This window comes from Drosophila melanogaster, chromosome 2R (genome assembly GCF_000001215.4).
Source record: "Drosophila melanogaster chromosome 2R".
NCBI classification, from domain to species: domain Eukaryota; kingdom Metazoa; phylum Arthropoda; class Insecta; order Diptera; family Drosophilidae; genus Drosophila; species Drosophila melanogaster.
The window spans coordinates 15,753,671-15,778,026 of record NT_033778.4 but is presented as its reverse complement, the minus strand read 5'-3'; the positions used below and the strand labels follow the sequence as shown (position 1 = coordinate 15,778,026).

Sequence of the window (24,356 nt, the reverse complement as noted above, 5' to 3'; positions counted from 1 at the left end):
GGATCACTAAGGAGGCAGTATATACATGAGCAAGATTGCCTTAGTTGCAAAGCAATTATAGATATAGATAAATACCGGGTAGACTTATAGTTAGTTTTTTATTAGAATTTTGATTAGATTTTTAAAACAGAAGACCCTTACAAAGTCCTAGGGGTACGAAGGGTCGAAGGGTATTTTCTCTTCGTTTTCAACTATCGAAGCGTTTTCTTTACCTTGTTTTATTTTTGGCTGGCCAATCGCCGCTTTTGGAAATGAAAGAGGCGACACTGATTGCTCTGCTGACGTGTCATCGGCTGTGCCGCAAATTTTTAATAAATGAATTGGCAACATATGTGTGTGCCGCATACTTTGCATGCCAACTAAAACGACGGCAAACGAGTTGGGAAAGCGCTTTCCCAGCAATCGATTGGGGTTGTGGGTTGTAATATAACATATGTGAGCAAAACGCCTGTGGAGGGTGTGCGATATTGCTGGTGTGTCAAAAATGCACAAACGACCAGTGACAGTTGCAATTTGCCAAATGCAAATTTTGGAATTTGGAATTTGTTTCGGGTTTTAGGTGGTTGTTTGCTTAATTTAAAACAATGTCGTTGGCCAAACCAAATTAAAGGTCTGGCACTGGGGGGGCCAATTAGGCGGGTGGCTGGTGACAGCCAATTACCGCTGGCAAATCTGATTTATGTGGCACTTTTCTAAGATATTGTCTATCTTTTCTATTATTTTCCATTGCTACCGTACAGCAACACCAAGCTGAGTGCCTCCACCATCTCATCGGCCTTGAACTCGCACGGATACGGTGGCCACTCGAACGGCTACTCCAATGGAAACTCCACCCCTGCTCCGGCACCGGTAAGTACAGATTCCGGCAGGTGGCAATAGAAGTCCCACCTGTCAAGTGTTAAGTGTTCCCTGCCGTGGCTAAAACAATGTCAGACACTCACCGGAAAACACAGTTGTATCGAGATAGAGACACAGCCAAACACACAATCAGAAGGCAAAAGCACTGGGTCGAAGGTAAATGTGCGGAGGGTATTTCCCAACTGCCAACCCCCTTCCACCTGAATCTGCTTTTGCAACATTCAATTCTATCATATTGCTAGGAAAAATGTTTGCTTAAACTCAGCACATTTCGCCGGAAGCGCCAGCATCCGACATATGCTAAAATGTTAAAAATCATCTGCAGAACGGGGAGGGCGGCAGAGAAAAATGCAATATAATGCAAAAAGTTTTTGCCAGCAAAGAAGTTCAAGCATCTCGTGCAATTTTATCAAGAAACGCTTCTTGTTTACTGTTTTCTTTGGCTGCCGCTCCGCACTTTTCCACTTTTCTACTTTTCCTGCCCACAAAGCGATGAAATGAAAACGCAAAAGTTGTATGCATTTGCTGGCAGAGAGCAAAACTATGTGTAGTTATTTTGGTAAATTATTTTAAAACATCAAAAGCATAATTTGCACATGCCTTATCAACTGTTGTTCTCAAGTATTGATCAAATGGTTAATTCATTTAAATTGATTTGACACGTTGTTTATCTGTGTGTTGTTTGCCTGTGTTTCCATTTAGTTTCTCTGTATTTTTGCGTGAGTCCTCTGCTTGCCTTGCATGGATTTTGTGTTTATGTTTGTTGGATCGACCTACGGCTGATTGGGTGAGCAGATCAAGGGCTTGGGGATGGGTGTGTTTTCATTGAGAGATTGAAGACTTCCCCCTTGGCACGGACGGGCGAATCAATCCGATCGACATGGTCAGATTGATTGCGCGGCGGTATAAATAGCGTACGGCTGTAGAGACTATTTTACTATTTATCTGTTTTTGCCGCGGCCAGCGCATTTCGCGAAAATGTGCAATGGCTGCTAGATGCTAAATATATATGCCAAGCGCTGCTTTTTACTCATTCGTTCGCGGCTATTTATTTTATTTTTTGCCTTTTGGCCATCTATAAAAAACACACAGCTGCAGCGCGTTGGCAGCTTTTTGGCCGCCGTGGCCGCAGTTTCTTTGCGCCCTGTGCTCAGTGTGCATCTCGTTCCCAGCAACGGAGTCTGTGTGCGTGTCCGTGTCCGCGAAGTGTCCGTAACTGTGTCCGCAGCGAGCGGGCAACGGAGAAGGGATCGCGGTGCCCACGAAAAGTGTCCAGAAATCGGTTTGCGTACAGCACTCCAACGATCGACGATTAGCGAATCAAGTGATACGACTCTGTTTCAGTGACTTCAGCAGAAGAAAACTCTTCTAGCGAATCGGATTGCATCGAAAGGTTGCATAATCACCCGAGTGGATTACCCAAGGAATATGGCTCTTTATTTTCAGCACTCCCCTATGGGAGTGATGCTTTTATTTAGCCCGCCAATTGACCTTGACCTATTAGCCATTTTTAGAACACCACCAAAAACACACACACATAATAAAGTATACGCACTGGGGTTTTAGTTCATCAGCCGTAGGTTGTGCTCCACTTGCAACGCTCGCGCATTTTAATTAACCGCCTTTGTTAATCCCCCGCCTGCCCGCATTAACCCATTTAGCCTGAGTCTGAGAGCAGCCAGGAGTTGCCCCTGCCACCGCCCCCCTCGCCCACCCAGCTGCTGCAGTACGAGGCGGAGCAGCAAGTCCTCCCGGAGCCACACATGTCCACCATCCAGCAGCCGCAGCAGCAGCAGAAGCTGGAGCACACTCGCACCCACAGCAGCCTGTCATCCATTTCCAGTGGCTCCTCCTCCTCCGGAGTTGGCGGCAGCGGCAGTGGGAGTGGCAGCGGTAGCGGCGTTGGCCAGAGCCAGCAGAGTTACTCCTCCACTCTGTCCCTAGATCGCTTTGGTTCGCCCCTGCACTCGCGCCAGACATCCGGCTCCTCCACGTCACTGGAGGTGGCATTGGCTGCTCCTGGCGCTGGCCAGGGTGATAATTACACCATGACGCCGCCCTCCCCGCCGCCACCGCCTCCTCCGCAGGCTCAGTCCGTGACGAATTACAGGCTGCAGGCTGCGCAGAACGAGAACGACATGAATACGCAGAACAAGAGCCCCAATGCGTACAACCAGCTGCTGAAAGAGTACTCCAACAAGCTGCAGCAGCAACACCACCACAACACCACACAGCACACGACAGCGACAACAGCACCCTCACTGAAACACAACAACACGGCTAAGCCATTTGCAGTGGCGGCAACAAGCACACCCCAACAACACCTGCCACACCAACAACACCAGCAACAGCCGCTTGTGGCAGCGCTAACGGCGACACTTGCTAATCAATTGAAATTTAACCCACATCAGGTTGCAAGCTCTCAAGCAACAGCAACAGTAGCAACGGTAGCACCATCCGCTGCAACAGCAGCAACTGCAGCAGCAACACCCCAAGCAGCAACTGCAACAGATAGCCCAGCTGCAACAGCATCATCATCAGACAATATGTCGGCCTACGTGGCAGATGAGCCCTCTTCGATTTATGGCCAAATTAGCGCTGAATCGGTGGCATTGGCCCCACCACCACCACAGCCACCCACTGCCGGCGGGGGCGATCAGCCCTTTGAGTACGTCACGCTCACCGGCAACGTCATCCGCAGCGTGCAGGCTCCCGGAAAGGGGGCGTGCCCCAGCTACAAGGTAAACCATCCCACTCCGCCCCCCAATGGGCCCAAGGTCGAGGTCAGTGAGCAACAGGAAGGAGTTTGATTTAAGTGGCCAGTTGGAACGAGATAACTTCGTTAACCTAAATCAATGCAGCGTTTAAATTTAAATAACTAAATCTCGAATTTTAGGCATCAATTTATAAATGTAAAAATTGGCTCAAAAATATGTAATGGCTAAGACATTTTGCATATTCTTTTCACACAATCCTGCTGCTCACTGACCTTGCCCCATTCGAATGACCATCGTCTAGTTCAAAACGTAAGTACTTCGCACTCTGCTCCGCTCAGCTCGCGCCGCAGCTCGCTCAGATCAGGCCCGAAAACTAATTGACCTGTGTTAAGTGTTGTAATGTGTTAGCCCCGAATGAAATCGAAGTTACAGCCGTTCAAAAGGAGCCCCACTAATAGCCCACTTCCAATTTTTCCCGTCCAAAGGTGAACCAGGGCTATGCTCGTCCGTTCGGTGCCGCCGCTCCCAAGTCGCCGGTGTCGTATCCGCCGCAGCAGCAACAGCAGTCGCCGCGTCCCGCTCCCGGTGGCCAAAACCCGTACGCCACCCTGCCCCGCAGCAATGTGGGCCAACAAGGTAAGGATGATGATGACGACGGCTGTCTGTCAGAAGGTGAATGGGTCTAGTCGCTTAAGCCAATTGAGATTTTGTACCATATCTTTGTACCATATACCGACCACCTGATATAGCCCGCAATTTAGTTCCTTTTGTTGTTAGCCTGAGAATATGACAAACTATGAGTGATAGATGAGGCAGTCGATCGATTGTTGTATAGTATTAACCGGATTTCTGTTTTGTAACCAAAATGAGTTTAATATATATATATATATCTAAATACGTTTATTTATCGAAATAAATTGCACATGACTTAAAACGAAAAGAACTAACCAACAACAGTCCTCAGATGATCGAAATTATCGAGATGCTTGTGGCAAAATTTACTAAAACCATTTTCTGCTCGTTATACCCCTCCCACGTGAGCAACTAAATGAAAACTATTTGGCAAATGTGGCTGCATAAAACATTTAGCATAGCTTAGGTTACTCTACACATTGCTCTAAGCATATATATATAAATATGTATATTGTCTGCTGCCCGTGTATATATACCGATTTCTCTGTGCTGTGTACATATGTAGGTCGTAATGTAAGGTACCAACAACAGCAACAACAGCAGCAGCAATACAACAATCAGCAGAAGCAGCAGTATAGGAACTCTTACCCCATGGGATCTAATTATAGCACCCCGAGTCAGTCCCCCTACATCACCTCCAACACCAACAACTATAGCAGCAGCAACAGCTACAATAACAACAACTATAGCAACTACAACAATAATAATGTGTACCGAGGTAAAATGCAGCCGAAATGCAACAAGCAAATCGCATTGCCTCGCAGCCAAAAGTTCTAGTTTGAAATTCACTGCCGTAGATTAACTCACTTGTTGAGTACTCGTACTCGTACGATATCATCAGAAAGTTGCTGCTTTAAAGAGTTCTGCCATATCACATGCCCGCATAAAGCCCATATAAGCCCATTCAGGTTGAAGCACACAAATGAATTTCATTAGCAGGTCCGATTATACGCCATCTCAACCCTTGCCCGAATGCATTAATAATGGCAACATTTTGTTGACAAACTCAATCAATAGGTGTGGGGGCAGGTGGTGGGGAAGCATTTTAAAATGTGTTTATCATTATTATGGGGCCCAGACGGGAAATTAAAACTGACAATGGCCGATGTAACCGCGGGTCGGAAAATGTCGTGGGGGTGGGTGCGGTGCTATCGGCGGTTTCAATGCCAATGCGATTGCCATCTTCCACTTCCGTGTGCCAGTCGAAAGTGCTGAAAGGCGAACTGCGAATGCAGATGCGAAATCGAAGGGAAAGGGGGTAAACGGGTGTGCAACTGGGTGGAGAAACCCAACCCAACAAAATCCAACCAAACCAAACCGATCCGAAAAACCAAACCGAATGAAAGCAAACCAAAGCGATACGCTGCGTATACGTAACGCGTTGCCATTGCAACGAAACGGGACTCATTCATGTTCACAGAAATAAATGATATAAAATGTATTTGGTTGCCGCTGCAATTCCTGCCTCAGCCTGCGTGGCTGTTGCCATTGTGGTCGCCTCCTCCGCTCCTTTTCACCAGGATAGGGCTTTAAATGCAGCGCAAATATCCCAGCGAAATGAAGAAGGTCGCACACAGTGGGTGGTAAAAGTAAATGGCCAAAAAGTCAAGCTAAGGCTGGGAGATCATTGAAATCAATGCCAAATATTGGATAGAAGTACCATATAGATTCTAAATATCAAAAAATCAGTTTTGGTATATTCATTTTTACTGTACAATTTGAATTCCCTACTATTATATTGTGCGTTTGATTTTCTTGCTCACTGTCATTCTGCGGCTTTAACAAGAACACTTTGGGATCTCTCGTGGCAATTTCTGTTATTTTTTCTTCGCCAACTGCACATATATCCTTGCAGCTCGGTGTTTGTCTGTTTGTTTGTTTATCAATTACCGCGCTGCCATGCTGGCTGTCATAACGGAAATGAATTAACAACAAATATGGCCGCGCCAGCAATCGCACTACCAATTTATGGGCCAATTTTTGCCAGTGCCGCATTCGTTAAGCAATTAAAAATGCAATTAGCAAGAGACGCGAATAGCGAACGCTCCCTCTGCTCACATAAATCTTCATTTGGTCAGGAATCAATCTCCTAATCAAGGCGAAAATCACGCACAACCGCAGAAATCATTTGGGGTTTTCGGTTTAGGGTTTCGTTGCCTCCCTCACCCCAAACAAAAATCGAGTGGCGGCATATGAGCAAATCCAGTTCCCAATTTGCTGGAAAGGGAATCAAAGGAAAAAAAAAAACCAGAAATGTGCTGGCAAACAAATGTTTGCCTTGCACAAATGCCAGCACGCAGCACAGGCAGCTTTTCCCACACGGAGCGGGAAATGTAAACGAAAGCAGATAAATTACCAGCCATTATTATACGAACAAGCATCCGCCTCAGTTTCACCCAGGAATTTTCCGCACTTTTCTTGCCGAGAGCGGGCGCATATTGAAGCGTGCCAAGGGGCCATACATCAAATGGTTGGCATTCGTCAGTACGAGGATTTATCGAGGGTACTTTCACCATCTAATTTCTGTGATCGGGCGGAACTATTGTCCCGGGCCGAGCCCATTAGCCATTATCCCACGAATAACTTTTGTTTTGGTTTCTGATTCTTTTAGGTTACGGTTACCCCTACACGTATTAGAAAATCCCCCAATGCCAAACCCACAGACACACACAGCCGCAAATGAAAGGGCGTGCAAAGTTGGCGAAATTATGGAAATTCTACGAAATACCTAAATATTAAAACCTTCTTAAATGGATTGAAATACTATGAGTTTTAAGCAATAAACTGCGAATATAAACTTCAAAGAACAACCCTCATGAAGATCTTTATAAGAACCATAGTATAAATGCTTCGTGCCTAACCGCATACCGCTTAAAGCGCTCTAAGATATATGATATATTCACAGATACACATCTGTGTCTATATAAATACATAAGTACTAATCGAATTGTGTCCCTGCTATTCTAAGAAATTTCCTTTCTTGCACAACTTTGCATGCCTTTTGTCTAAAAAACAAAAAAAAAAAAAAGAAACAATAGAATGTGGGTGAAAACAGGGCCAAAAATAATAAACATAAAGAAGAACTTTTGCCTCTTATTATGGCCGAAAAACTTTCTGTTGCTGCTGCCAACATTTTTGATATGACAAAATATTTGCGGCAATAATTTCGTTTCGTTGGCCTGTTTGTTTTCCGTTTGTTTCTGCCACAGAAACGGTCCTTTGTCCTCGTGTTGGTCGTGTGTTTCTGCCATTTTCAATTTCTGCGAAATTACAGCCAATACCGAATTATGCATAATAAAATCCAATGACTACCTGTCGACGCCATTTTCCCAATTCTGAGCTGGGGCGCCACCATTTGTTGTTGTATATTTTTGTTTTTTTTTTCTTTCTTTTTTTGAGGGGGGAGTCAGACGTGGTCCCATAAAAAATGGAAGTAAATATGCGTGCCTAGCGCCGAGAATTTCCCCGCCCCCTGTGTGTGTGTGTGTGTGTGTACGCGTGTGTTTATTGTTGCTCGCCATGAAAATGGCACTGAAAATAAGAAATAAAAAATTTATTTGCCCCGGCATGGGGGGCATAAAGCGACTATTGTTGAATCGCATTTAATATTTTCCCTCTTTATACGGCCAGCGATACACCGTTGTTTGTTTGTCTGTCAACAAATTGCAATGGGGTGTGTGGGGTTGGGCGTGAAACTTTTCCGATCCACTCATTGCTTCGCTTCGATTGAGTTGCCTGACTTAACCGTCTTCCTGCTCGATTCTGTGTGCCCTCAACTTGACCATCCATACACCACTTGAGACACTCGAACCACTCCAGGGCCCATTACCCACACTAAACACCACAAGCTGAACGAATTCACCACTGAGTTGCTTTAGTTTTTTGCCGCCAATTGCCTTGTAGTTTTTAGAACAAGTTGTGTGCATAGTTTTAAATCGCCTTCGAATCCGCTGCCGCTGTCAACGTTGCACCACCACTACTGATCCGAACCACCGAACCACTGACCACTGATCCAAGACCAACGCTCTGCCGCTTTCTCAGTGCCAAGGACTAACAAGCGCTTGTCTTTTGTTTCTTTCTGCTCTTATATTTGCCCTGTCCGCCAAATAAAAATAAACAAACCAAACTAACCATGCTCCCTGAAACACACAAATGAAACCTGCCCCCAAAAACACTTGACCTGCTGTCTGACCCTTCCATCGGAAAGGTGGAGAGGCTGTGGAGGAACTGCAGCCGGAATTCGAGGAGGAGGATTGCTATGAGATGGACATCGAGGTGGCCCTGGCCGCAAGTCGCCAATCGCAGCGTGGCTCTAGTTTCACTTGGCCACCGCCGCAGGATGATAGCCACTTGGCACCCACCGCGGCGCCTCTTTATATCCCTCCACCGGAGACGCAACATGTGGTGGTTTCGAATCCGGTGCAGCAAGTGCCTCCATTGCCACCTGGAGGAGCAACTGCTCGACTAGATCCGCAACCTGTAGTTGGAACCTCGGCCAACGGAGCTCCGCAGTGGCAGAGTTACTCCGCACCACAACTAACAACTGCGAGTGCCCGCCAATTGGCGGAACAGGAGTCTAGCTCGGATAGCTATACATCCACCTCGACCACCACGACCACTACTTCGGAGGAGTATCAGCGAATGTACGCAGCCCAGGTGCAGGCCTATCAAATGCAGGAGCAATCTGGCTCAGAGTTCGATTATCAGGTGGATTACGCCAGTACCCAGGATTCTGTACAGGACTATCCGTCCGGCAGGAGAAGTGCCCAAGAGTGCGTGGACTCCCTAGCTGTGCCCCTAAGCACCTACAAGCTGGTCGATATGGTAAGGGAGGTTACACCCAGTCCCGTGACCACTCCAACTCAAACTCCTGCTCCTGCTGCTCCTACGACCCGTCGCGTTGTGTTCAACGATGAGCCTGAGATTAAGGAGTTACCCCAACTACCCGCGGAACTAGAGACCATACCGGAAGCCTCCGAAGCTGTAGAAGATCGCGAAGGTCTTGTAATCGAACAGCGATGTCAGATTCTGGAGAGTGAACGCAAGTTCCAGCCCACACCCGAGATCAAGATTGAGATTGCCCCAGTGCGCCAAATACCTCCGACCAAGATTCCCAACCCAATGCCCAAGGAGTGGATTAATCCCATGATTCGAGTCTTGACCACAGCCCCGGAAGTTCCCTTCCATCTGGTGGAGTGTCCTTTTCCCCGGCCCTGTGGTGATGATTTTGAAGCGGAGGCAGCCGCCGCCGAAGCGGCCAAAACTCAAGAGGTTCCGGAACCTCTTCCTCCACAAGTTTCTGCTGCTCCACCGGCAACAGTTTCCGTTGAGCCATCACCTGCTCCCTTGCGGGAATCTCCTCCCCGCGGATCCCGACTCAGCCAAGCCATGGTTACTGCTCCCGAGTTCGAGCTCAAGTTCGCCCCTCCCGCTGACCAGGGCATCCCACTTCCAGAGGAGACCGAGCCCTATATGCCACCACCCATTGACACGAAACCCTATTTGAGGGAGGATTACCGACCCAAATCACCATTTGTGAGTGCTCTAACCACCGCTCCCGATCGTCCCTTTGAAGGTCACTTTGATAAAGATGTGCCCATCCACATGATTGACCTGCCCACCCCCAAAGAGCACCTGAGCATGTGTGATGCCCTTTGCACCGCCCCAGAACGTGGTTACACTCCCCTGAATCCCGAGAATGCTATGCATCGCGTAGACGAGGAGCAAAAGCAACAGGAACTCAAGAAGCGTGAATTTCAGGTGCTGGATCACGAGGAAGAGCTGGGAATCCGTCCGGAGCCTCCACAGTCTGTCGAGTACTACGAAACGCGGAGAGATCAGCCACGGAAATCCTCCGCCTTTGCAGCCATGCAAGCATTCCAGCCATCCCGTGAACCTTTGTCGTCGAACACGGTTTCGAATGCTGGAAGTGTGGCCGATACCCCAAGAGCCTCGATTGTGTCTGCCTTGAAGGAGGAAACCGATCTGGAGTACCAGAAGTATCTCAAGGCCCAGCAGCGCAACCAGAAAAGATTGGACTACTTCCACCAGAAAGAGGAGGAGCTCTCGGGTCTGCAGGGCCAACAGCTAACCCAACTTCAGAGGGAGCTCTCGAACCAGCAACAGAATCTTCTGAGCCAACAGCAACTGCAGCAATCCAAGTTGTTGCAACTGCAGCAGTGCGTCCAGAGCCAAGAGTTGCAGCAACAGGTGCAGCATCTCACCCAGAAATCACAACAGCAACCTCCTCAAGCTAACCAACAGCAGCAACAACAGCAACAGCAACGGGGTACCCAACAGCAGCAACACTCCCAAGTAACCCAAAGAACCCAACAGCAACAGCAACAAGTGCCCCAACAAGTAACCCAACAGCAACAACAAGAACACTCTCTGCTATCGCAAACCACACTCGCTGAGACCCAAACCCTTCAGGCCAATGCCCAGTCTCAGAGTTCCGCTTCCTACAGCTCCAAAGCGACTGCTTGCTCTAACTCCTCTTCCACAGTCCCACCTGCCAACACCTCTACCGCTTTCGCACCTGCTCCAGCTCCAGCACCCACCAGCATACCTGTCCGCCCATCAGCTATCGCTGTACAAAGTAGCTACTGCAGCAGCCAGTTCGATGTCCACGAACTGATCGAGGAGACCGCCGAGGAGCTCGAGCACTCGGAGGTCCTGTTCCCGCCGCCCTCCCCGCTGAGCCACCTGACCAAACAGGGCAAAGCCGTACAGTCCGGCCTCCACAAGGCGGACAGCATCCCCAAATACCAGCGCAACTGGACGGTGCTACCTACCCAGAGTCCCATTCGCACTCCGGAACCGCAGGAGCTGCGCGAGAACGTACCGCTGGCATTCGTGGATGCTCCGAAAGCACCAGTTACCAGTGACTCTTCCACTGTACATAGACCCATTGCCCAGGTTGCTGCGCCGACAACTGTGGTTGCTCCTTCCCGGGAACGGGAGAAGGAGCGGCGGCCCCAGCTGTCGGTGCCCATTATTGTTGAGGATCGATCGGGTCCAGTAACGATGGCTTTCCAACCGTTAGACGAACTGGTGCGACCGGATCAGGCCCTGACGCCCACCAGGCCGTACACCCCGTCGCTGACCAACAAGCCGGCTCCAATTGTGCCCTTCTACCAGACGGAGGAGAAGCTTGTCTTCGAGGAGTGCTCGGCTACCCATGCCAGGAACTACAACGAATTGAACGCCTCGCCTTTTCCAGACAGAACACGTTCTCCGGCTCCGGGACCACCGCCAAATCCCCTGAATGCCATTCGAGCACCGAGAATGAAGGAACCGGAAACCAAGTCGAATATTCTGTCAGTTTCTGGAGGTCCTCGCTTGCAGACGGGCTCAATAACCACTGGACAGAGTTACCAGGGACAACTTTTGGCTCACTCCGAGCAGAGTTCCCAGTCGGCCAGTCAGAGCTATAACCAGCAACCGGAGAGAATTACGGAACAAAGGGTGGGCAACCTGAACATCCAACAGAGGGAGCAGTCATCTCAGCTGCAGCAGCAAGCTCAATCGCAGACTCAGAGTCAGACACGCAGCCAGGTGGGAAATACTCAAATCGAAAGACGTCGCAAGGTCACCGAGGAATTCGAACGTACCCAGAGTGCTAAAACTATTGAGATCCGAACTGGCTCCCAGTCTGTGAGTCAATCAAAGGCCCAGTCGCAGTCCATCAGCCAGGCACAGACGCAGGCTCAATCCCAGTCCCAGAATCAGTCGGACACAGAACGTCGCTCTTCGTACGGTAAGACAGGATTCGTGGCCAGTCAGGCAAAGCGTCTGTCCTGCATGGAGGAAGAGATTAGCAGTCTGACCAGCCAATCGCAGGCTATTAGTGCCCGGGCCTCTGCTCTCGGAGAGGGCTGCTTTCCCAACCTGAGATCGCCCACCTTTGACTCGAAGTTTCCACTTAAGCCGGCTCCCGCGGAGTCTATAGTTCCGGGGTATGCAACTGTTCCGGCCGCCACAAAGATGCTAACGGCACCACCACCGGGTTTCCTGCAGCAGCAGCAGCAACAGCAGCAAAGGTCTGCCTTCTCGGGCTACCAAGCCACAACTTCATCGGTGCAGCAGAGCTCTTTTGCGAGCAGCTCAAAAGCCACAACCTCATCGCTCTCATCCTCATCAGCATCTGCTTCAGCATCAGCATCCGTCGCGAGATCGTCGCAAAGTCTAACCCAAGCTTCTGCTATTACTACCACCACTAATAACCAGGCCACCACGGCCTACAGGAGCAGCAATGGCAGCATTACCAAGCCTAATCTGGCCTCGCGGCCATCCATCGCTTCCATCACAGCTCCAGGATCAGCAAGTGCTCCCGCTCCTGTTCCATCGGCAGCTCCAACCAAAGCTACTGCTCCATTCAAAGCTCCGATTGTTCCAAAATCGGTGATAGCGAACGCCGTTAACGCCGCTGCTCCGCCTGCGCCCGCTGTCTTTCCGCCAGACCTGAGCGATTTGAACTTGAACTCTAATGTGGATAATTCCCCAGGTGCCGGAGGAAAGAGCGCTGGCGCCTTTGGAGCCACCTCGGCGCCCAAGAGGGGCAGGGGTATCCTGAATAAGGCAGCCGGACCCGGAGTGCGCATCCCACTGTGCAACAGCTGCAATGTGCAGATCAGGTGAACAGAGCATCCCAGAGTTTGTTGTGTTTAAAGTTTGATTCATATGTTAACTATGATGGTTGTTATTTATTTTTGCCCTTGAATGATTCTAATCCGCTTCCCAACACCTTGAGATTGATCTTTGATATGCCATAGATCACATATCTTATGATCTTATGTTATTATAATATAATTTGGGATCAGCTTCCTACTGATAAGCTTGATACCAGCCAGCCCTACTAATTGCCTGCCACCAATCTAACATTTACGCTTTTTGTGTTCTGTTTACCCCCATTTTGTTACAGTGCCCACAGGAGCTCAAAGCGCTGCCAAATCCACTAATCTGCATGCTAGTCCTCAAACCTTCGCCACCTTGCCACGCCCCCATCCCCAGGCAACTGACATACCCGCCCAGGAGCTTCAGAAGGATAATCAACTGGAGTCGGATGCCACTTCCATGCTGGCTGAATCAGTTGGAAAAATAAATATGGGTGACAAAACCCAAGCATTTATGCAGGAAGCCGGCAAAATCATCACCAATATGCTGGAGGCACGATTGGCCAACAATGGTGGACAAAATGGTCCACTTTCCCATGCGGGTAGCTCTTTAAGTCTTCGCAGCAATAGCAGCTCAAATCTCTCAAAGAGTCCAATGATCGTTCGCAAGCGCTTAGATCTCGATGACTTTAAGAACCTGGATCCCACCCAGCCAGTTGCACTGCAACCTGTTATAGCCGTACATTCCCAGAAGGATCTGCCCACTGAGGTGGGAAATCAGAAGGCACAACCGCAAGCTCCTCGTTTGGAACAAACCTTACAGATGGAACTCGCTGCCCAGCATCCTATGGGCAAGATACTTGATCTCTGCGATGGTGGCAAGGCCATCGACACACCCGAACCGGTTGCATTTAGGAACAATTTGAAACGCACTGGTGCTACCCATGCGGCTGATCGAAGATCCTACATAGAACCTAAGCAGGGTGCTATCAATGCCACCTCTGTAGCCACTCAAAATGGTAATCAGAATGGAGGGCAAGCGGGAAATCAAAATGCCACCCAGGGCAGCGCACCCACATACAGTGTTTCCGTTAAAGCCTTGGGACCTCACAGCGAAGATCAAACCACCATGTCGGAGGAGAACGAAAGGGCCGTAAGTCAGTTGCTCAAGGAGGGTAAGCGTCCCGTGTGTTGTCAGTGCAACAAGGAGATCACCTCGTAAGTACAGCTTGCCATTTGTTCGTTCATTTTGTTATTGTTTTTATGTACTATCTTAAATTTCCAAACTAATTTCTTGTTGTCTCACAATCACAGAGGACCCTTTATCACGGCATTGGGCCGCATCTGGTGCCCGGATCATTTCATCTGCGTGAACGGCAACTGCCGTCGTCCGCTGCAGGACATTGGATTCGTTGAGGAGAAGGGCGATCTGTACTGCGAGTACTGTTTCGAGAAGTACCTGGCGCCCACTTGCAGCAAGTGCGCTGGCAAGATCAAGGTGAGAGTTAAAGCTAAACTCTAATGGTTCATCCAACTAATAATGGTATGACGTAGGGTGACTGTTTGAATGCCATTGGCAAACACTTCCATCCGGAGTGCTTCACCTGCGGCCAGTGCGGCAAGATCTTTGGCAACAGGCCCTTCTTCCTGGAGGATGGAAACGCGTACTGCGAGGCCGATTGGAACGAGTTGTTCACCACCAAGTGCTTCGCCTGCGGCTTCCCCGTGGAAGCTGGCGACAGATGGGTGGAGGCCTTGAACCACAACTACCATAGCCAATGCTTCAACTGCACGGTAAGTAGTAGTTAAAATTAATTCCTATTTATAACGATTATTTTATTTATTTATTTATATTATTTTTATTGTTTAACAGTTCTGCAAACAGAACCTGGAGGGTCAGAGCTTCTACAACAAGGGCGGACGTCCCTTCTGCAAGAATCACGCGCGCTAAGCCGCAACTCAGATGATTTTGTTCGACTTCAGGGATCACGCACAGTTGGTTAAACACCAACTATCTATCAGAATCTTCGGATTACTTGGATACGGGAGCTTGCTCCCAACTCGTATCTAATGCTTATTATTGCAATTGTCAGAGTGAATAATGCGTAACTATTATTATTTCTATTTGTTTTTGAATTGTGCACACAAATGTTATCCTAATTTTAACTGATGCGATCATCATCGATTCGCTCAAAATCAAAACAGTAGCTGCAAACGAAACGAAATCGAATTAGCTAGCAAATTATATGTCCCACACAACTATTATTTATTCAAACATCGTATCATAACCGAACTACCGAACCCCAGATAACTATGTATGTACTGTGGCCAGAGTTAATTTACTTAGTTGAGCCTGAAAACTGTTGATCAACCCGTAACCAAAAGCTAACAAATCGCGCGAGAGGATTTCCCAAAACCGATTGGCGGCCTAGAATCGGGCTAATCAGAGATGTCAAACGAGGTTGTCAGCAGGCAGTTGCTTACTTAATTTCTAAATTTATGTTGTAAATTATCCATAATTCGATTGTAAATTGTAAATGATCAGCAAGTGAATAAATTTCGAAATCTTTTTCGCGTTTAAAAAAATGAGTTCTTTTCTCTTGTGATGGCCGTAAACAGCAATCATAATGTACTCCCCGTGTAATGTCATTATCGTTGGCAACTTCCGGTTTGCTGCGCACACGAATTCCACAGGCTGCCTGAAAGTATGCAACAGTTTTTGTTTTCCGCCCGTACGACAATAGCACACACACACACACACACATCCATACTTACCGACCACCCACAAATGGGCACGCACTTCTACATCAATTTCATGCTCAACCAATTTTTGTTGGTTTCATTTGAGCCTGGTATTTTATTTTTTCGGCTCTCGTCCTAAGGTGTGAGTGAGTGGGTGATGGGCTGTGCTGTGCTGGGTGTTAATCGCTGGGACTCCGAATACCCCACTCAGAGAAACTCGGATGTTTACCCCGCTCTGAATACAAAACTTTAGAGGCCTGGCGATGGCAGCAAAATTCACGGTAGATTAAGCAGGATCAGGACGTGGAGGCATGTGCCACGCCCTTCGTGCGAGAAAGAAAAACAATTTGGGGTTTTGTGGCATTTTTCAACGATTTGTTGGGTTTTATTTCTCATGTTTAGTTTACGTTGCCTTGCACATTACGGTAAAGGACTTTAAGTTAGTTTTCGAGTGTGTGTTTGGTTGTTGTTGTGTGTGTGTGTATCTGTGTGTGTTGTACTCGTGCAGGACACGCGTACAATTAGTCGTAACTTACATATCATTAGGGGTAGGTCTACCTATTTTGTTTTTGTGCGAAACGCATTCAGAAATCGAAATCGACATCGAAGTTCAGTATTCAGTTGGATATTCGTGGTTTCCGAAAGTGCGCGCCAAATTTGTCACCGTAGCGTTCCGTTGCGAGTTATGCATATCCCGAGGATACTCATACCTACATACACTATATACTTAGTATTTGCTCTTCGTTTCTGGCCTGGTTTATAGTTTAGTTGCTAGAAATGCGTTCGAAATTTCGTCGTATTTACAGTTCAATTAGTCGTTGGCTGAGCTCAGAGTTTCTCATGTTCTAATTTTAACATTTTCTTTCGTTTTGGATACTTTAATACTTCAATGGGTAGGCGTATATGTATAATTGCAAGTATCTAGAATTCGTAATAACTACGCTGCGCATCTGCTTAATGCTTACAAAAATAAATTCAACACATTCAAGTACAACAAACATCTTACCAGCTAACGCCGCTTACAGATACAGGTTACAGATAGGGGTTACATTACATTCATTTAGGAGCAGCTTGAGTTCCGTACAAATAAATACCTTTGGGTTAACGAGTGTCTGAATCTGATGTATCCAACCGTTCAGTTCGATCGCTACAGATGCGCCAATATATCGATCTGATCGAGTGCGCTGGCCTGGCCAGCTGGATTTTGCGTTTCAGTTTGCGTTTGGCTGTGGGTGCTTCCGGGTGACTGGGATATAGTCACAATGGTCACCAGATCCTTGCTTTTGCTCATCGCCGCCGCACCGTTCGATGCATTGGATTCCCTTTCCGGAATGCGATTGGATGACTCTATCTCCACGATGGCCGAGGTAAGCAACGTGTTCGACTGCAGCGCCGTGTAGTCCGGCAATTGCTCCACCACCGACGGCTCCGGCAGCTGCAGATCCTCATTGGCCAGCAGTCTACCGGACGGAGCCGTCTCGATGTTCCGCTCACTGCATACGAGATTGGCGGGCGTGGCATTCCTGGAGCGGTAGCTGGGCGGCAAACTGTACTCGGAGCCGCCCATACTGCTGCTGATTGTTCCCCCGGCGCCGCATCCTCCGCCCATTCCGGATCTCAGGGTGGTCAGTGGAGCCCTGGAAGTAAGTGAATCAAAGCATGAATTATTTACACATGAGCCAAAGTCAATCCGGTTCTGTTTGCCCTTCTCGGGCATAAGAAGATGGCAAATATGTTAGCCAAATGCACAAATTTGCATCCATGAGATAGGGTCTCTTCAAAGGCGAATTTCTATGAGATTTGTCTATTCGAGTGCACAGGCAAAAAATTTTCAATTTTATTTAAATATTATTTAGTTATTTTAATTGGTGTCTTTTGATTACTTACTATAATTATTATTTTTGAAAGATACTTGCAATCAAATACGAAGTTTAATTGTTACACATTAAATTTAAAATTTATTTTCAAAAATTTCGCACTGTGCACACAAACGTTGTGAGTCTTAAGTATGTATAGGATATATGACGACTCCGGTCCTTTTCAAACACATAAGCGTGTGTGTCTCTATTCTCTATATTCTCATCTTTGTCAATTTAAATAACAAAAGGCCGCTGTGGCAATTGTTGCCATGTGCATGGCGATAGGTAAAAAGATTTCAAGGGGAGGATTTTGAAAGGAGCTATTTTTAGGTGAGGGTTCGTCGGGGAACTAAACCCAAATCACAGACAATTCACACTTCAGTCGGCAGAGCACAAAAGTCAACACTCAAACGCTCATCTGCACATAATGGCTTGCCGAGTGCTCCAAAGGGGGCGTGTCTCGGTCTCTGTGGGCGTGGCTGGTTGATTTCTCAAAATTCGAGAAGCTCGCACAAATTGTATGGAGCAATTTGGAGTATGTAGAATTGCATTTAATTGTTCCGACAAAGACGCCGGGCGAACGGAAACAGCAAAATAAGTCATCGTCCAGGATTTGTCCTGGAATCGGGCCTATCTATATGTTGGCCTCCATTGTCTGGTCTACGATGTGATGTGATGTGCTGTGCATAACAGGCAATTTTCGCAGCTCTTTGGTCGGCTCTTTGTTGGTTTAATTGACTTGGCCAGCAGCAAGGACAGTTTTCCGTCCTTGCAACGCAGGACATCATCCCCTTTATCTCTTTCGCCCTTTTGCCCCCTAACCTTCCATCTTTACGGGCTGCTTGTTATGCGGCTTGGCAGGCTCTTCAGATGTGCGCGCGTGTGTGTAAATATTTTGCAAAATTTCCCTGAATTCTTTGCCAGTTTTTCCCCCCCACCAACACTAACGTCATTTGAATACGCAACTCAGACACACACATTTACTGGGGTCCCTGCCTGCCTTGAAGAATGCTGTGATTTCTTGCCACACACTTTGCATAAGTTTTGCTTTTTGACATACTTCCCCTGGCTGCTTCCTCTTCCTTCCGTTTCCGCTGACATTTTTGGCTAACCTAAGTGTGCGGGGAAGCCCCGAAATAAGATTTCCCTGTTGCCTTTCCATTTGCATTACACACATTATAAATATTCAAGTGTGCGAGTGAAGTAAGTTAATTTGACATAAATACGTTACGGTTTGAATGGCAATTTTCTAAAACGAGCTGCAAATAATATTTAAATACCAAATTCAAGCTGCCTTTGTTCTCTTCTCCAGCAGTAATTTGTAGGCCATAAAAATCAACTTTTCTCATTAGCCCAACATTATGCGTTCCGGGCGATAATTATTCCAGCGACACCCACTTTTTGTAAAAGTCCTTGTCATTTAAATGGCCTTGGCTTGAGTCATATTTTTTGGAGGTCGAAACGCAATCAGATTGCTCATATATATTCAGGGTGGATTTCTATATCTCTTCAATTAGTTGCCGAATCAATTGGGGAGTGTTTGCTGCCATCATCAGGCTATCTTTTGATTCGAATCTTCTCTTTGAATGGGAAAAATCGAAAATTACTCGAAAACTTCTACACCCGAAAAGCAATGTGTCAATGTTGACACCCTTGGAAACCGCACAAAAGCCAAACCGCCGGAGCAGAGTTACCCCAGATCCCAGATCTCCAATGCTTCCACATACTACATCCCCAATTTTCCTTAACGCGCTCTCCTCCACCTCCTTGGCGGTCTGGAAAACATTTTGCGGTTTGGCAGGCGCCAAACTTTGCAAATAACTCACGAATGGCGGAACGGAGTAGTCGAAACGGAGGCGGTCGGGGAACAGTTGCAGGGAGGATTGCGCCGGAAACGGAAGTACTTACCTCAGCAGGCTGCCCGCATGAGATCGATAAGTGGGCGGCGGCGAATTTCCACGCACCACGCCATTCTGGCGATCGCGGTCCAATAGCAAAAGTCTGCGGGAGAGAAGCGAAAAGGATTCGGGTGAGTAGCTGTTGTAGTTGTGTGGCATGGCACGACAGGAAAAAGGCGGCCAGCCAAAGGGTTAAGGGTGTGATGGTGTGGATGTGGACACTGACAATAGATACACTGTCCACCAGAGGCTCTATCTACTTTTCCAAAAACAATTCTATTTTAAAAACAATATTTGTCATTTATAACAAACAAGAACTTAACAGGAAGTTCTTACTTATTGGTTGAAGAGTATATGAGTATATGAGCAAGATTGTACACTCTAAAATAAGAAAGATTGTATTTCAATTTCTTTTAATTTAATGACAGTTATAAAGAGTGTTTTTGCTTTTAGAAAAAGTTTTTATAGTTCTCCACTCTTTTAAAGATATTGAAATATTTTCGATACGAATAGTATAGTCTCAGTGTAGCTACAAATCGCTCTGGTTGCTGCATAATTATGCATAATGCAATTAATTGCGCCAGGACATGCGAGTGGCGGACGAAAGCCGCAGGTCCGCCACCAACTGCTGTCCTTGCGTGTAATTTATGCACCAGCAATTCTGGAAGTTCTGGTAGTCCTGCTACTCCCGGTACTCCTGGTACTCCACTCAACTCACCTCAGCCGGTACTCCTGCATGCTGGCCTGGTACGAGGGCGGCGGTGGGCGGTGCTGGAACTCCGGATAGAGCAGTCCGTGCGGTGCTCCGCCACCGCGACTGCAGGGCCTCCGGCCACACCGTCCAAGGTCCACACTGGTGCCCAGGCCGATTCCCAGGCAGCTCTGGCCGCCCGGCGCCGTCATTCGCCAGGCGGCGCCACTTACAGTCACCAAAACGACGCCAACTCCTGCAATGAAAGAGAAAAAAATCCAAAAATGAGAGGTGGAAACGGACTTAATTTTAGAGCTAGAGTTCGGTTAACGCCCCCAAGTGCCCCCTCCCGATTATCCATTTAGCTTGAGCATTAATTAGCCCACTCCCAAGGGGGGCGTGGCACGCAATTACAGCTCCACTTAAAGCTCCAAATCCAGCCTAGGCCTAATCATGCCGTCCAGACTTTCACTTTTCCTCCTGCCGGCCAAACGAGCCATTCAGTGGAGCATGTCATCATGGCAAATTTGCCAGCTAGGCATACGATTTTATTAGCGAAAATTGTCATGAGCGTTGTGACATCTCCGCACAAAAGCCGAAGACCCCAAAAAGACCTCGCCCATCATCGTGATGTTAATGTTGATGATGACAATGATGATGATGGTGGGACTCTACCAGTACCAGCACCATTATGTGCCTGTACATAGTTGGAGATTTGCTGACTGGCTGGCTTGATTGCCATTAAATTATGTAAAATGCTGCCGCACATACATACTGTATACTGTACTGACTGTGTGGACTGAAAACTTTTCGGTAATTGCCACCGAAAATGGCGCAATGTCACGCTTCGCAAGCGCTAAAACTAAACGCGCCGGCAATTGATTAGACCAAAACTCCGACTACAGACTTTGCACATAAAAGTGAGTAGTCAAGTAGTAGAGCTGTGCACTTGGCCCCGCTTTCGGCAGTGATTGCGTAATGAATGATTCATGAGTGGCCCGAAAAGTTGTCAGACTCGGAATCGATGACGTTTTAATTCAGAAAAGAGCTTTCCCAAGTGCATTTAATTTGGAGTGGAACTGGGCTGGGGTTCAACTACCTGCGCAGACCTGTTGATCACACCAAATAGAGCGATGGCTTGGCCAAAGAAATCGCAGCCGGAACTAAATGCTCTGGCAATATTGACAGTTGGCTTGTCTGGTTGCAAATTTGTTTGTTCTTCGAACTGGGTCAGCAGATGCACGAGGTATCGCACAAAGCCAGATACTCAGGTACACACACACACACACACACAGTGGTATACAAAGGTGCTCAAATAGACACTGGGGCACCTCCTCCGTCGCCCTTTTCAGCGTGAAAGAAAAACCCAGCAGCGAACGACGGACAGCACCGAATGGCATTTATAATTGTAACAATTGTGAGCAAACACAGGCCTTTTCGCCTTTTTGCCATTTCGCTGGCCAGGGGGATTTCCAGTCGTTCCCGCGACTTGTGTAAACATCAGTGAACATCAAAAGGCGCTCGTTGCCGCCTTTAATGCCATTTTCCCTGCTCGATTTTTGCCAGATTACGTAAACGCCTAGTTCGCTGTGAGCTCAGAAAACTGAAATGGATATGCATTTTCAATAAATAGGGAGAAGTTCCCCTTATTTGCTAAATAACATTAAAGCAGAAAATACAAATTTGCGACAATAAATACATGTTTACTTTAATCGGTATCATTTTATTTGAAATAATATTCCATTATTCTTTAGACCTTCAATTTTTCCCTTTACAAATATTTATACTACTGTTACGGAATCTCATAAAAGTCTCACTCACCAATCATTAACAGGGCGGCCGTGAGGTGGGAGTTGGGCGGTCCGGCGAGTCCTGTGGCGCCCAAGGCCGCTCCGCCCAGGGCGCAGGCCACGCCCCCCAGGGCGACGACGGCAATAAGGGCGCGCAGCGGCGGTCCGGCAAACCACTGGCCACAGCAGCCTTTGCCCGATCTCTCCGAGGGGGATCTGGAATTGAGCAGAATGGAAAACAGATTTTTAGTAAGGCAGCTGGAAAATATAAAGGGGCATAATGGTGGGCGACAAAATGGTGGCATGGAAAATTCGTACAGCGCAGGTGGGATGGCGAGGACAACAGATGCTTTGCTGCGCAGCAAATTGGCAAACGGCATCGTCTCGCGCCAGGTCCTTTTCCTTTTATCCTTGGGTTTCTCTTCACAAAAGCGCAGCGAGTGCGCAATTGTTGTAATTTGATGATTTATGAGGCAAAAGACCAAAAATTTGCGCACTGCCCGCCAACACGAAACAAGCTGAAAGGATCCCTCCGAATATCCTTGGGCATCCTTGGTGGCGAGGCAGCCCAGGCAGCCAGGCAGGCAGACAAGCAGACGACGTAAAATATTTTTGCGGAGAAAGGACAATTTATGCGACACAGACGGCGACAAAGGCAAAAAGGACGTGTGTGCGTAAATTCATTAGGATACGGCCAGGCGTTTTCTACACCCGGCAAGACGAAGCAACCAAACCAAACCCTTGCCAAACAATTAGAGGGGAAAATATATTTATAGTCCTTGCCGATGTTGTTAGAGGGATGGAAAAGCGTCTGGCGCTTTTGTTGCTTGTGTCATCGAAGCCGCTTCACAAAAAGATGATAAATTGTTGGAAAATTACGTGCACAAACATACATCCGTAAACAAGTTGGGCAACCGGAAATTTATGTTTAATAATTTGCTGCCGTTCTCGCTGGCAAAGGATTTGCCGTATTTCGTGTATTCGGGATTTACACTTTTATGACGGGCCATTAAAGAAGAGGTTTGCCCTTTCCCCGCCAAAAAAAGAGCCTGAGTCCATGGCCCCGAGGTCGCTGACTCCGGTAATGCGGCGGCATGAATGTTTCATCAGTTGTCGTGTCATGATAAATTTGATCTTTTCAGCTCATCATCGCTCAGGCCCTCGGAAATGAGCTCGCAGAAATGCCAAAAGGTGAGTTCAGTCCGAACAATAACTATGTATTCTTTGCCCTATTCAAAAGTTTCTAACGACACGCATCCCCAGATCGTTCTTTATTCCAGCAAAACACCCCAAAGTTCCCACATAGATCTCACAGATCTCAGCACTTTGCGGCATTTCAATCACGACCACATGCGGTGACAAAGTTCAACTACATCGATGTATCTTCCCCAGCTGCAGATAGCCCCCCATCGTGATTGAATGTTGCTAAGCATCAGATGATTGATTAAACACTAATTAGGGGCGGTCCAAATCGGAGAACTGGAACCCATTCCCATTAGCATTTGCATTCCCATCTGGGGTCTTATTAAAATCCATTGCATGTGAGTAAACACAGCAATTGCGCACTTGCTATATGATGAATAGAGAATATGGAATCTCTACAACACGGAGCAAAAGTTCAGGTAATTGTACTGAGGAATATTAAGTTCACTTTTATGAACAGCGAAGTAACAGCAATGTGGTCCAAATGAACCCTAGTAAAGCACACGTGTTGAAAGTTTCTGCACATTTGGTATAGAAATGTTACATTTGTTTTCCTCAGTGCATCTAAATCCACACATATGTGCGATGTGTATCCGAAGTAGTTCAGGGTCAGTTTTCGCTTTATAAGTCTAGCGAAGGCTTAGAAGCTAGCAAGCTAGCAACTGACGGACAGTAAGCCAGCTGAGCGCTAATTCAGTCAGTTCGGCAGTCAGTCAGTGTGGCAATCATTCAATCGGGCGGTTGCATTTAATTTTCATTTATTAATTGCAATTTGTAATTGCCAACATTGACACAGTTCCATCGGCTGAGCGTATTTATTCATTTTCGCGCTCGACGCGCACTTATCGCTGAACTTTCATTTCTGCGGAGTTTCCATTTAAATGGCGTTTCCGTTTCCTTTCCCTCTGCTTTCCGGCATCTGTCAGTTTGACATTTGCATGCGAGTGAACAGTTTCCAATTGATTAAGCAATTTTCAGTGCGTCAAAAACAAAGGCGGCTTCATTACGATAAGACTCAGTGGGGATTTTATATATATGTATTTATTTATCAGTCCAACATCCGCCAACAACTAGCTACATGGAACAACTCCAAACAACAAGAACAGCGTTGATTCATGTTTTTATGTAAGCTCGTTAAACTGAGACATTAATTCCGCTCGCACCCGCACGTCAATTAGAAGAAGAAAAAGAAGGAGGCCTAATCAAAGTTTAATGGAAACTTAATTTTATTTATCAGGCAATTCCCCGAGCAGCGGCTTTTCCGCTCGCTCGTGAGAAATCAAACGAAAG

At 47.3% G+C, this 24,356-nt stretch overlaps 2 protein-coding genes across 22 annotated transcripts in view; one reads left to right on the top strand and one right to left on the bottom strand.

Moving 5' to 3' along the window:
- Zasp52 (Z band alternatively spliced PDZ-motif protein 52) overlaps positions 1-15,462 on the top strand; it is a 54,440-nt gene extending 38,978 nt beyond the window's left edge. For 2 of the 20 annotated variants that reach the window (NM_001274086.1, NM_001274076.1), the window contains exons 9-16: positions 741-849; positions 3,270-3,599; positions 4,061-4,211; positions 4,774-4,986; positions 12,580-12,904; positions 14,198-14,381; positions 14,438-14,677; positions 14,757-15,462. In NM_001274086.1, coding sequence (NP_001261015.1) covers positions 741-849; positions 3,270-3,599; positions 4,061-4,211; positions 4,774-4,986; positions 12,580-12,904; positions 14,198-14,381; positions 14,438-14,677; positions 14,757-14,834 — 1,630 coding nt within the window. In that variant the 3' untranslated portion in view covers positions 14,835-15,462. Of the gene's footprint in view, positions 1-740; positions 850-1,964; positions 2,252-2,519; positions 3,600-4,060; positions 4,472-4,773; positions 4,987-6,879; positions 7,077-8,475; positions 12,905-13,191; positions 14,102-14,197; positions 14,382-14,437; positions 14,678-14,756 lie in introns of those variants that run through there. The other 18 variants (NM_001032250.3, NM_001274082.1, NM_001316421.1 and 15 more) reach the window with 15 other exon arrangements.
- Positions 15,463-15,982: 520 nt separating this feature from the next.
- The window catches only part of CG30089 (uncharacterized protein), a 34,664-nt gene continuing 26,290 nt past the window's right edge, over positions 15,983-24,356 (bottom strand). The window contains exons 4-7 of one of the 2 annotated variants that reach the window (NM_137212.4): positions 21,895-22,079; positions 20,101-20,329; positions 19,393-19,485; positions 16,491-17,262 (exon numbers count right to left, since the gene is read on the bottom strand). In NM_137212.4, the coding sequence (NP_611056.2) occupies positions 16,773-17,262; positions 19,393-19,485; positions 20,101-20,329; positions 21,895-22,079 (997 nt within the window). In that variant the 3' untranslated portion in view covers positions 16,491-16,772. Of the gene's footprint in view, positions 17,263-19,392; positions 19,486-20,100; positions 20,330-21,894; positions 22,080-24,356 lie in introns of both variants that reach the window. The other variant, NM_001299537.1, reaches the window with a different exon arrangement.